The sequence below is a fragment of the Gymnogyps californianus genome, chromosome 2, assembly GCF_018139145.2.
Source record: "Gymnogyps californianus isolate 813 chromosome 2, ASM1813914v2, whole genome shotgun sequence".
NCBI classification, from domain to species: Eukaryota; Metazoa; Chordata; class Aves; order Accipitriformes; family Cathartidae; genus Gymnogyps; species Gymnogyps californianus.
The window spans coordinates 149,104,146-149,118,234 of record NC_059472.1 but is presented as its reverse complement, the minus strand read 5'-3'; the positions used below and the strand labels follow the sequence as shown (position 1 = coordinate 149,118,234).

The window sequence follows — 14,089 nt, the reverse complement described above, 5'->3', positions numbered from 1 at the left end:
GAAGCCTGGCTTTTAGAAGCCAGTCATCTGGCTTGCTATAGGCTTTGCCTATTTATTACCATTCATTTTGTCAAGATCTTTCACTAGTAGAACCACTTTGGTTGATATTTACAAGGTTTCCCTGTAGATCATTATTATTACATCCTAGGTCAGTAATAAAGATCATGTCAAAATGAAAATTGTATCGTCACATTCTGTCAATAACACTTTGGCAGTAATTGTTGAAAACACCTCTGTTCTCATTACTATGTTCTTTGGAAGTGGAGCAGTAGATCTTTTACCAATGGTTGATCTTTAGTAACTGGCTTGGATCTATCATATATTCCGCATTGTTGATGAAACTAAGCCGATGAGTGACTCTTCCACAGCAGTTTCCATTATAAGTACCGCTTGGTCATAATATGTGTAACCACTATGATCTGAATAGCTATTTCTTCTCTTCTCTAAAATACTCTGAACTGCATCTGCTCTTACTGATATGTTGATTTTTTTGAGACCAAGGTTGTCACTTCCATCACAATGTAAAGAGTCCTTATGGACCTTTATCATTCTTTGTCTGAATTATTATACTCACAATAGCAGAGTCAAGGTGCCGGGGTGTTTCTTCCCAAGGTGTTTTCTGTTGGCAGACCTTAACTTTTCAGAATCTTAGCTTTCTGAAGTGAATATTTACCAGGAGCTTCCATAAAGTACAAGCATTGAGTAGTGTTTTGCACAGTCACTTTTACTAGAGTAGTAACCTGATCCCATTTGCCTTCTCATTTTACTGAGCTCATTTTACTGATCAACAACTGTACCAAAATGCCACATATCTACTCTTCATTCTTATCAGCACTGGGGCCTTAATTTAGCACTTTTTATTCTTAACCCCCATCTTTTGCTCTCTTAAAGACTTTGAAGATTGTTTCTTGATATGGTAGCAGTACACAGTTCTTTCTGTTAAAATGCTATATTAAAAATTACTTTTTGTAACTATTTGAATATTGTAGTGCCATACATGGGAGAGAATCCAAAAAGTGCTCTTCTCTGACACCCACCCAGAACAATGGAAATGACCGGTTTAACACAGCAACTTTAATCACAGACAGCTATACTAACCTAATTGAGGTTTGTTTCACTAACAGCTGCAAATTCTCAAAATGTAGATATTTTGAATATATTGCAATATCTGTTCTTTCATTTTCATGACTTTCCCCCCTTGGCGGAGAGTACACAGTGAGTTACTAGTTTTCTTCCTTCAGTCCCAATTTCTGTCATTATCCAATGTAACCAGCAGTTTTCTTATGCAAATACTCATTGTTCTCAGTATGTTTGCCCTTCATACAGCTTCTCATTTCATGGTAATCACACAAGATCTTTTTCTTTTTAAAATCATGCTGTACCAACAAGATAAAGAACATAAAAGGAATCCAAGAAAAAACTCAGCTGAATGACATGAAAAGCAATGGAACATCTATTTATCAGTTTCTGTTCCTTGAAAACATTGATCATAAAGGAAAGGATTGTTAATCACCATATTACTTTTTTGTCTCATTTTTCCTCCCCTTTTCCTTGTGAGATACATATTTAGAGCAAAGTCAACTCTCTTCTAAGATAGCAAAATTATAATTGAATCCATCTCTGTCCAACTAAATGAAATGCAATGTCTCAAAGGTATCACTTTTCTTTCCGGAAAAAAGAACGTTTTGTTTTATGTCTGGTTCTCACTCATTCAGATGTCATGATGTCTAATGGTAAGAGGCAATCTGGAAAAAAATAAGCTCAAACTTTTTCATAAAGACTGAAAAGTTCTTTAGAAACAAGTAAAGGTGTGTATATGCCTCTTTGGTATTGCTTTGGTATTAAATATTCAGATCTCATCTGGTTCTTTACTCACAGCCTACTTTGGAGAAATGACTAATCATCACAAAAGTAAAAATGCACCTTTCGTTACTAGCAGGTTTTGTGAAATACAAGATTTCTGTAGTATGTTTAGTAAAGATGTGGGTTTTTTTACTGAAGTGGATATGTATATCAGAACATATGTAAGTGTACAAGTGCAAGAGTGTACGCAATTTTACTCATCTCTGATTCTCAAACTATTTATGAGAAAATATAGAAATTTCTTATAAAACAATCAATACTTCAGTCTGGAAAAAAAAAAAAAATCAAGCCAAACTTGCAATAGCTGTGTATGAAGTAATATACTCTGTTCACTTTGCAGGTCTAGAGGGTGAAGTTTTTACTCAAAAGAAATGCTTCTTTCATGATGTTGTCTATGACATTAAAAGCGAGTAACATTACCATGCAGACTAAAACTCACAAAATTGGAATGAAGTTCTGCTAAGTTAATGTTAAGCAACTAAACAGATGCCTACAACAGACTTTTCATAATGAAAAACTTTATAAGTACAATTAAGTCTGTAATTTGAATCATTTTATGCAATATCATTAAATACAAAGACTCTGTCAGAAACAGAAGAGGAAAAAAAAGAATGTTACTGCTCGTTCTGTGATTTCCTGCCAGGATATTAAAGTCTTTCAGAATGAGCCACGCATTTGTAACACAGACACTGTAGGATTAAGAAGACTGTGGGATCGAGTGTTCCAAAAACCAAAATGGAAATGCTTATCTAGTTATGGAAAGTGCATGAAGCTATTAATTTCAACAATGCAGCATACTGTGTGCACACCTACGTCTCCCAAATGTAGGTAGTGAATATGTGCCAGCTTCAATTAATTTTTTTTTTAGTAAATTGGAAGTTTCAGAGAATATTCTGCATTTACTGAGGCAACAGTGAAATTCCATGAGATATTACATGTTAAAAGATTTTAAGTGATGTAAAAGCAGAAAGTTCATTAGGTTAGTACATAAAACATAACCATAGTCTGCATCAGCAATTTACAGACACTCCTTAATATATTCATACTTTAGAGAAAAAAAAAAATCTTTAACCATAGAATCAAGTCTAAACTTTCTAGGAACTAGAATTATTTGGAAAGATTTCTCTTTGATATAATTATTTTCCAGCTAGTCTCTCAAATATATTGAAACCAAACATCATTCCCAGCAGCGGTAAAACAGAGACTTTCGAGATCCCGAGACTATAAATGCCTCCTTAGATACCTGTGTAATTGGCCTGATTTTCCAAAATTACTTTGAACATAACAGGTTTCCTTGATTTTTGCTGACCATCTATAAATGTAAGCAGATTTCACTGGGTGACACAAATTGCTCAGTGTTTTTTTCAAAAACTACATGAACAATTTAGGTACCTCCACACCTAAAGCAAAGCATTCCTGCTTGGAAATCCTATCCTCTTCTTGAGTTGAGCTCCTTACCTGAGAAATTGACTGTCAAAATGAGAAGCTATACACCTAATATAAATGAGTCTGTACCACACAATGAGCAGGAATATCAAAGTAAAACATGTCTGCTTACCTTTGCCTTACGAAAATGGTAGACTACCAGCATGCTTATGAAGTCCAGCAACATACAGAGTGTTTGGAATGAGATGATAGCCAGCCGTAAATACTTGTCCTCCTGTGCATAGCAGGGACTATCATCTGTACAGTAAGAACATCCTTCCCTGCAGGGTAGGCAGGTGTAGACTTCCTCCGACAATTCACCGCCAGAAAAGCGATTTTCTGCATCCTTTCCTGAAAGTATCAGAAGGGTAAGGGGAGACACCTTTAGTTGTACGGGATGGGCAGTTCATTCATACAGGAGTAAAACAGTCCTCTGCTGACTCCCGTTCCGGCCCTGTTGGCCTCTCTCATTAAGTTACAAAATGGCTTGCCAGGGCTGCTTTTCTCATTTCACCCTCCTTTGTCACGTTCAGAAAATGCAGACCAATTTAGACATGAGGGAAAGTGAGCTTATTAAATGCCAAATGCTTTCCCATTGTATTTAAAGTGGGCTAAATCTGCACAGGAAATTCTTTGAAGGAGAATTCTGAATGGGGAAAAAATTACATCAAAGATTTGGGAATAAGGAAAGGATTTTACACAGACACATGAAGAGCAGACCCATTAACTACTTAATGTTCACAGTACTCTGATCCTATTTTAGATTGTTCCTCAATTTCATAAAGATGCTATCTAGTTAATTAATTAGCTTCAAATTAGATAAACCCCTTCTTAATTAACATTTGTTCAGCATGCTGTTGCATGATTGCACTACTCTGTCCCCAAAGTAAAACCAGTGCACTTACACTAAGTATAATTTTCCATTGTTCACACAAGTACACCAGGAAATCTGGAAAACCTATTGGCAAGTTAATATTTTGTCTACAAAAATCAATGATTCTTGAGCTGACATCTCGTCCATCAAAGTGAACCCACCAACAGAGCACACAGGAGGATTCCTACTTTTTCTGATCCATGAACACTTGCCCGTAATCCCCTGTAAGACTGCTTACCCTACAGGCAATTAGTGGAATAAAAAGGTGAAAGAAAAAGGGGGTGAAAAAGAATATTGTTAAATAAGAAGGAAAATTGAATTTGCTGAAAATATTTAATATAAGCAAGACAGGTTGAGGAGGTTCCAGAAACAAGAGAATGTGGCTGAAGCCAAATCAATGGTGTGTTAAAATGTGTGATAACTTCTCTCACTTTTCACAAGACTAGAGAATTGCTCCAATATCTTTGATCAAAACTCTCCTGCTCTGTCAGTGAAAGTAGTAAATCACGCATTGTTCAGTCTTAATTCAAGAGACAGCCTAATCCACCGATGTTGCACATGCATATTGCTTATGAAACTCTCTTCAGACTGTTAGCTTGAAATGTTTGTAGCAGAAGGTTATCTACAAGGGTAATTATTTCTTGCTTTCTCAAATCTGTGTATGAATGCACATGAGCACACATCTGCTGACAGGCAAAACCTGGGAAAGGGACAAAGAGGCTGTATACCCAAGTCTGTTTACTTGGCATGCCGTTCCAGCAACCCTGTGCTCCTCGTCCTCAGTGTAGGACGCTTTGCTCCTGCATCCCGCAGTGAGCAGAGAACAGGCTGATATTTCTCACGAAGACTGTGGATTTCTCTTTGGAGCTTTATTCTAAACAAAGATGTTGGAAACCTGAATAAAGCAGAGTAGTGCTGACTCATGCTGGCAGCCGGATTTTCTTAGATACAAGCAGACAGTAAGAAGAGATCTTGTGTCTTTTTGACCCAGGCTGTGGGAGGCAGGAATGGAAATGTTGGAAAATAACCGCACTTGGGCATCCCAAGAAGGTGGAGAACCTCTAAGGAACACTAATCCTGAAGATATCCTAGGACTGGAACTTCTTTTCAGAGCAAACACCCATGGACCTCAGCCCATTATCATTCCAAGAACTTTGCCAGAAACCACCTTCTCCATATCTAACATTACATTTCTGTTTTCTAAATTTCAGCTAAAGCAACAGGCCCACAATGTCCTCTGTCAGAGACAGAAGTCACAGTCTCCCACCTCCCATCTCCATATCCAAATCAAGAGTGCACTACCTACTGTCCGAGTTTTACACTTCGTTTCCTCAACATTTGCTCTCATGTCAACCTGCTTTTCCACCACACACCTGTTCCTTTATCATTTCTGTAGTCACCCTTCAATTAGCCCATCTCCAAAAAGATTATTTAATCTCTTTAAAACCTCACATTTCTGAGCCACATATAAGCCATCTGTTAATATGTTTTTATTGTGGTAACTAAATAAATTATTTTCAGTGTAAAAACTTAACCACTGAAAAAATATCATTTAAAACCTAAAGTTATGAGATTACTTAAGTCACAAATATCATATGAATATGGCTTGATAATTTTGCATGGTCCTAAACTTGGTATTCTTACTTTACTTCTGAAATGTTCAACCTTGAAAGTTGTGGCAAATACATGATAATCCATTTTATCAAGCATTTTCTTATCTGAGTCATGCATGGAAGTTTCTTCATGTGTATGCTTGTCACACACTACAGGGATAACAGCCAATAAACAGTTGCATGTCGCAGTAAATATCCCAAGGATATGACTTCATAACACAACAGCAAGCCTTTGCTTAGATGTGTCTGGTGCCACGCTGCCTGCTGTATACAAAGGAAGATCATCGATACACATCTCCTGCACTGCCAGCTATGACTGATTATCTGGTGAATATATTTTGACTTTGAAATGATTCTTCATTATAGCTAAGGTAAGAAAGATCAAAAAAATTCGATCTACTTGAGATTTTACACAATGTGATAAGGAATTATTATCAATCCCTATCTTTTTTTTTTTTCCTCCTTGCCAAAAAGAAAGAACATTTTTCAGACCCTCTAAAAGAAGTTCTTGGGAAAGAACTGATCATTGTATTTACCACTGTCTGGGAGCTTGTTTGTCCACCCGCACCCTTGCCCTGACTGTATGTCTCCGGGCACTGCTGCCCACTGCATAGTTGAACATTTCTGCCCTTTATGTCTGGCCCTTTCCCCTCACCAAAGTCAATGTAATGTCAATTCAAACCATAGACAGTCCAAGCCAAGCATGAAGTTACTGCCTCTTACAGCACTGCTAGATATTTCACTGTGCCATGCCTTCTATCTCAGCTGCTCTTTGGGATTACACATGCCTCCTCCAGTGAAGAAAACCAGTTTTTCCTCCCCAAAAGATGGCAAAAGATTTTAGACACTGGTAAGGTAGATGGACAAGAAGCCAATTCTGCTCCATGTAAGGCAGCAGCAGTTTTAGCACTGACACAAATGAGATGGAAGCAAACACTGAAAGACTGACTGTGCTGCAGGAGTTCAAACTGAGGATGAGGAAGGTGTAAAAAAGTACTGTCCTCAAGGAAAAAAGAAAAGAAAAAAAATGCAGTAACAAAAAAAAAAAGGATAAAATGGCAGGAGAAAAGAACAAAGAATTGGTGGAAAGGAGGAACAGGGACAGAAACTAATATGAAGTATAATAAGGAAAATGCTTGAGTACTGGAAAAATAAAAAGCTTAAATGCTCCAGCTATGTCCCCTCTACTATATTTTTTTTCCTAGTTCTTCCCTCTTCTATCCCAGTCTTATTTTTCTGTCTGATCAGTCCATCTGTTTTTGAAATGGTCTCCTGAGGGCAACTCTTCAACAGCTTTAGTTCTCCTAAGCACACTTTGCTATACAACAGGTGCCTCAGCAGCTGCAACGTTGCCAGCTGAGATCTTCCTGCAAAGAAAGAATGGCACCACAGACTGCTAAGTGCCAGGGCAGGGATTTGATACTATCCCAAACAAAATCATCCCAGACCTCAGTCAAAACTCAGCAGATGAACACAGAGCGCACAACGCATGCTGAGCACTGAGCAGAACAAAACACTGATTCTGGTCCTGTTCTATAATAGAGTAAATTAGGAACAACACCAGTAGCGTCAGCGATGCTGCAGTAACGCAGTGTGTGTGAATGTAACTGGACCTGCTAGCACCAAAACCTGGTAATCAGCCATGGTCATAATCCTCACCCCAGAAAGGGATCACTAAGGTCAATGACAGCCTTCATATGTGCAAAGATCTGCATGTGCAAGTTCTGTTGAAGAACCAAAGCCAAAGGGCAGGTGTAAAAAACGGGAATGCCCGTTGAACTGGAAACCCCTCTTGGGACTTTTTATGTGATCATAGCACCATTAGAGACAGTAAAGTCCCATATCCAGACAAAAGAGCCACCTCTGGTGCAAGCACCTTTTTGCACAGGGCAGGTTCCACATCCGAACAGCAAGAGCTGAGCAGAATCTCTGCAATATATGGATGATGCATTGCTAAAGAATGAACTTCTAGGTTGAACAAAGCAATGCTGTTCTACTAAGGATATTCCAATGCAAACCTGATTACCCCGTGAGGCAGAGAATGCAAGTGCTTTGGAGAAGGGTGTTACAAAATTGTTAAAATGTAGGTAGTCAGCAGTTAGTCTATTCTAACTATACTAATAGTGCTACCTAAAAATGAGCAGATACTTACAGGTTAATGCAACTTGCGTACATGAAATACATTTTTTTCTAAAATCAATTTCTGTCCTCAAAAGAGACCCTGTAAATATGGCAATAACTCTGTGCCCCACTAGTACCCAGGGTCCTCATTAACTAATGCAGAAAAAATAGAAAGGTTTTACATATTTTGGCACTGTCAGTTCTGAAGAACAAACTCAGCCTTGGAAGAGAAATGCTCTGCTACCTGGCTTCCTAATTCAGTAAGAGCACAGCCTAAATTTCAGCTGTGCCCCTGTCCCAGACACACTTTGGGAACCTGCAACATGTGTGATCTCCCTGGGAGCAGCAACGCCGTGCTGCTTTAAGTCAGAAAAGCAACCTATTTGCAGAATCTTTCCTATGGAGGACGCTGTTTATGCAACATTGCATCTTGGCATTCAGGGCCCCAGCTGAGTTTGCAGAGGAGGCATATAAGCAATCTTTTAAGCCTTCCCACCAGCAAACCATGTAGAGTGTCCAACATCCCTGCAAAGTCATTTTATACAGCTATCTTTCAGACTCAAACCAAAACATTCATCTGGACCTAAAGCAGAACCTTGCCCCCGCTTAAAAGTCTGACATCTCAGGCACAATGTGCAACTGTAGTTAACCATATTTTGCTGCGGTGCAGAATCCCATTATCATTTAGAAATGTTCCCATTTCAAGACACAACACACTCAATCCAATTTTTCAATCCACAGAAGTACAAAACTGGTCATTTTTTCTATATATCTGTCTATCTATCTGCTTACTTACATCTCATCTTGAGACCTGCAAATCTTTCCTGCCTCTTTGTTTTCTTCCACTAGGAATACTTTCAAAATGATTAACATTTCTACTCAGTTTCACCTCTTTTATCATCAGACTTTACCAACCTATCTCCACAAAGGGATCTTCAGGTCAGACAGTTTCTGTCAAAACTGCTTGCAGGATTCATGTCTAGAATTCCTGTATTAGCATCATTTTGAACCTCCAAATACATACTACAGCCGTTTTAACCATGTCATCTTTTCCTTTTTTCTTTTTACAGAACGCAGTTGGGTGACAGGGCTAAGTTCCCTTGAACCACTGGTTTTTCTCCCATTACTTCACAGTCATTTCCAGTCTCACACTAGCTGTCTCACTGTTCACTTTTTGAAATCACCTATAGAGCTTGGCAGATTGAGCTGCATCTCGATGAATTAAAGCAGTTCTTTATTACTGACTGTTTCAAAACTCATGTTTATGTTAGCTCACAGTAACACACGTTCAGATTGAAGTGGCCCCAGATCATGTAATTACACACCCTAAAATATCAGCATATGCAAACACCTCCATGAGACAAATTTCACTCTATGTTAGCTATTTAGAAGCTAAATATCCAATCTAAGGTAGCTATATAGGCTCCTCCTTCTATAGTAAATGGAGAAAAAAAGTTATTTGCCTGAAGAGTTACTTCTCTCATCTAAAGACAAACTCTGCCTTTCTAAAGCAGCAGAATTACCCTCCAGGGGAGCCACGCTCTCGATGCTGACTGCAGTTGAAACCTAGGTGACTAATACATACCAAGCATATACATTTTAGAGAGCTGATATGAGAAAAAATGAATCTCATCCCTAATGATCAATGCTGTTATGATCTCTAGCCACATTATTTTTGTGTGTTCTGTGGCATTTGGTACGACAAAAATCCAAGAATTATTTTTCTTATATGCTCATTCAAGGAGCTAAATCCCAACTCCACCGTAACTCACTGCACTGCAGGAGCAATCAAACAGCATCCTTACTCTATCAAAAGATTCACATAGCCCAGAGAAAAAGCACTATCACAAGGCTGCCTTCTGCGACAGTCCACAATATGAAAAGAGAAGGGAAACAAACACTTACCAGGTAAACTGCTGAACAAACCCACTGTGCTATTTATGCTACATATATATATACAGGAGACATGATACGTATATATCTCTCATATATATATATATATATATGTATATGAGATATACTGAGTTAGGGGTAAGATATCTTGGCCAATCTATATGCAAACCAGATCAAGTCAATAAAAAACGGGCCAACCCATGACACAGGTCAAAGAATTTAATATCTGGAACTCAGGGCTGCGAACAAATAGGGAATTCTAAAGCTTTCCTAATATTTAAATTACTCACCTTTCATCTGTAATCCTCGTCACTTTTTACATAAGAAAGCAGAGCTCAAGAGTAACTAATATAGGAAGCAACTTGGAAGCTTTATTTGCAGCTCTGTAGCAAGGGGGCATGCTTTGACAAGCACCATATCATATAATCCTGCACATGATTTACCAGTACAAAATACCTGAATCTGTATCTGTGAGTATCACAGAGGTGCATGTTAAGTGATGAATACTACCAGAGGTATTTCTATAGTGGAACAGAGACAGCTATGTTCACACAAGGCAGGTGATAATACACTCGGTCCTGGACCAAGCTTGGTGAAAGCTACTCATCGCCATTCCCTGGGCATCTCATACAAACTGCCTGCAGCAGAGAGCTGACGACATGAACCTCTGGCTAAAGGATGGTTCGAAGAAGCTGGGGATGGTATTCACTCGAAAGCAGGAGGCAGACAAGGATGCCCTATTACATCTTCAAGCAACTGCTTTACATCTGTGACTGCAGCATGAGCTCCACTAGTATAACTGCAACAATTTTGGCACAAAATCTGTGCAGAGATTATGCTTTGGTCATATGATGAAAGTAATAGACATCAACTTTGGGCATGCAGTTTATATATTTTCCCTGCTGAGTATCAGCCGAGTTCTGTTTCCCTTACTGTGAGCAACTCAGTCTAAGTACCATACAACGTGTGTCCTGGGCAAGTGTAAGCTACATGTCATCCATATCATACAGCCAACCAGACTCTCAGGCCTGACCCATCTCTAATACCTCATCAGCAGGTACTAGAGTTTGGATGCTCCTTTGGATTCTCCGTTGCAAATGAAGTAAAACAATTAAAGCCCACACAAAGCCAGAGGCTAGGTTATTCTAGTATGCCCTGTCCAAAGAGAAAATTACTAGATTAATTTCCTTAATACTTGTGCTTGAGCATAGATGCCAGAAATCTCTACTTCCCCATAGCAAGACTTCTTTTCATGTTTCTAAATTTATTTACAAATCAAATATTCTTCAAGCGGGTATGTTTTACAGGATCCTCACGAGTATCGTGAATGACAAACCAAAGGCCTAGAACTCCTTAAGTGATTATATAATCTGAGAGTTGCAAACCACTGGGATTTTACTGTATAACCCTGATGAGGATAAAAAGGAGCCCTGCATTATTAATGCTAGCTCTGTTTTCCTTTTTCTTTTTTTTTTAAACTCAAGCAAAGGCACTTACTCTGAAAGCTGTTCACTGAGAAGATGTTGGGATGATAGAATCCAGCCTTGCAAATACATTTGTAGGCTCCGAGCACAAATCCAAGGCCTTTAATTGGCATGCACTGTGAGAAAGGAAAAAAGAAAAGTCATGCAGATGATCATACAACTGTATACTCAGATGTATATTCAAGCATAAAAACATTACAAGACACTGTGAGCAGACTTCTAAGAATAAACAGGCACCCCTTCCAGTCTGACAGTATTTTCTCAGTGACTTTTCCCATAGTCATATACCACTCCAATTTTTTTTCTTGTTGTTCATCACCAACAAACAGCAAACGCAGCTATAATCAAGCCTGTCCTACTGATAAACCAACCAAGTGCCAAATTTGGCTCTTATACTTTGGTTCTAGGTGGGACATCAGATGGCTGTGGTTTTTCCTGGAGAGTTTCCAGCACTTTTCCCCAGCACAGCAGGTGGGTTTCAGACAGCTGGAGCTCATGCTACATGAGGAAGAACATGGACACCCGCAGCCAAGCCACCAGTCTTCTGCAGGCAGCACGTACTGGTGCTAGTGCCCCTGCCACAATGCTACCCGTGCTGGAGTGGAGATTGACCCAGTCAAAACAAAGCAAACAACTGGTTAGAGAAAATGGCTGTAGACCTAAATCTGACCTAGGTGAAAGAGAGCAAACCTACACCAATGGGAGCCCCATACTTCTAAGCTCTCTTGTCCCCTTTCGAGGAAGTAATATGTGAAACAAGTTTTGTTTTAACTTAGCTTCACTTTTGCTTAATTTTGACATCAGGACAACCACAGGAAATTTATTACAGTGACAGAACATCTACTGTCAGACCGTTTCTGTACAACAAATAGACTCTGCCTAGTACAGAGGGAAGAAACAGTTCAGCAACATAAAGGTAGAAACACTGGTAAAATGATTTTCCCCCGGTATAGCTTATTTCACTTTATCAGATCAAAGTAGGCTACTGTATTAGATGCCTTTCCCATCAGTATAGGTGTACCTATAGTATAGGTGTACCTATACCAACATGCCTCCACGAATAAGAACTAGACACTAGTAGTTCCTCAGTGAGCAACTGAATGATTTAACTAAAACACCCTCTGTCCTCTCACTTCCTAATGTTTCACTTGTTTGTGACTGTCTGTGACATTAGAATATGCTTCAGTCTCTAACTGCCCGCTGCAGAGGACAGGGTTTAGTAAAAAAGATACGTGTTTCAAAAATCAAATGCACACCAAGAGAGGACAGTCTGCACTGACACTTAAGAAAAACTCAATTTTTTAATCTCAAATTTCAGCTTTGTGACATAATTCTGCCCGATGCTGGGAAAGCCACTTTGCTTTTCTTTGCCTCAGTTCCCCAGATGGCATCGTCTTTTCTCGCACCCTTTGCCAATCTGATGTCCGTGCACGCAGTGTGGGCCTGCAGGTGCTATTGGAAAACAACTAATAAGCAGGAAAATGGCATGCAAGAACACTGAAAATTCATTCTGCCTTTATATAAACATGAAAGCAAGAAAAAGCGGAAAGAGAAGGCACAAATCATTTTTCTTCACACTTCATCTTCACCCTACAGAAATGTGACTGTTAACAGGGTGGAGGACATGAGAAATCGAAGTGGGATGAGCGTGTGTGCAAGTCCAATGACAGCAAAACCTCTTTAACCAAGCACAAAAAAGTAAAGTAGTAAAAAGAATTTTTCAGAGGAAAATTCTGTTCTGCCTTTCTGGCTTCTTGCTTTGTAACAGGAAGGTACATGCTGCTATAGAGACTGCATTTTCTTTTTGAAGGCAAGGAAGAAAAGAAGTAGCTTCTACCATATTCTGCAAACACTACAGCACCCCTAGTACCATATCCATAATCCATTCCCACTGAACAAATTCTTCATATAAAATGTGTCACAGGCTCATGAATCTGTTCTGCATTAAAATAATGCTTTACTGATGATCCTTTCATACACATCCAATATTCACATCAAATAAAAGTCTGTAACTTTTATTGTTGCTGACCAGTCTAGAACTTGAAAATGAACAAAGTATTTCAGACGCTGTTATCTTGCATTGGTCTAGGATATTATCGTCGTTTCCAGTCTTTGGCAGATGTAATGCACACCTTAAAAACCATCGGTCAAATTCTGTTTTTTGCAGCCCACATAATCCCATGCAAAGGTGTAATAAGGATCAGAACATCAGTCTGTTGAAAGGAGTGATGGAGAGAAGGAGAGAAAGCAGCCTAGATCCCTTCTAGATGCAGTTTCAAACTCTGAAATTCCACTGTGCTCAACATTGCATGGAAACAGAACTATTTACAGCCTGACTTTTTTTAAGAAATTGCAGCAGCTAGGCAGGGAAGAACACTAACTATCATGTGGCCAAAAATGGGGAAAATACTTTTCCTGGAAAGAAAAAATTCCCCTCTTTTTACAAACAAATTAACAGTTAATATTATATTAACCAATGGTGGTAAGTACTATGGTGAAAAAGGTAATAAATAAACTGAGTAAGAGTTTGCTGGTTTACAAAAGGAGTTTAGCAAACAAAGTCCAGATTTGTTTAATCAGGGTTATTTTGTCAGATACAGAGGCTTTTCCTGGCTGTCTGTGGGTGAATCCACACAATACACAGCAGGCAACTTTCGTCCTTGCCCTGGCAAGTGGCACCCTGGTTCCAGCGACCCCAGTGGCAGACCCAGAGCCCGAGCCCTGCAAAGCTGTACTAGCTCAGCCACGGCAGCCCACAGGACTGGTCACGGGCTTCAGACCGCCAGGAGCCCAGAGACTGAGCAACCCACAACAGG

General features: G+C 39.2%; 1 protein-coding gene across 1 annotated transcript in view; it reads right to left on the bottom strand.

Annotated features, from left to right (window-relative positions):
- Positions 1 to 14,089, bottom strand: part of GPR158 (G protein-coupled receptor 158) — a 207,345-nt gene that overhangs the window by 108,922 nt on the left and 84,334 nt on the right. Inside the window, exons 3-4 of the mRNA XM_050891873.1 lie at positions 11,287 to 11,389; positions 3,422 to 3,639 (exon numbers count right to left, since the gene is read on the bottom strand). Coding sequence (XP_050747830.1) covers positions 3,422 to 3,639; positions 11,287 to 11,389 — 321 coding nt within the window. The remainder of the gene's footprint in view (positions 1 to 3,421; positions 3,640 to 11,286; positions 11,390 to 14,089) is intronic.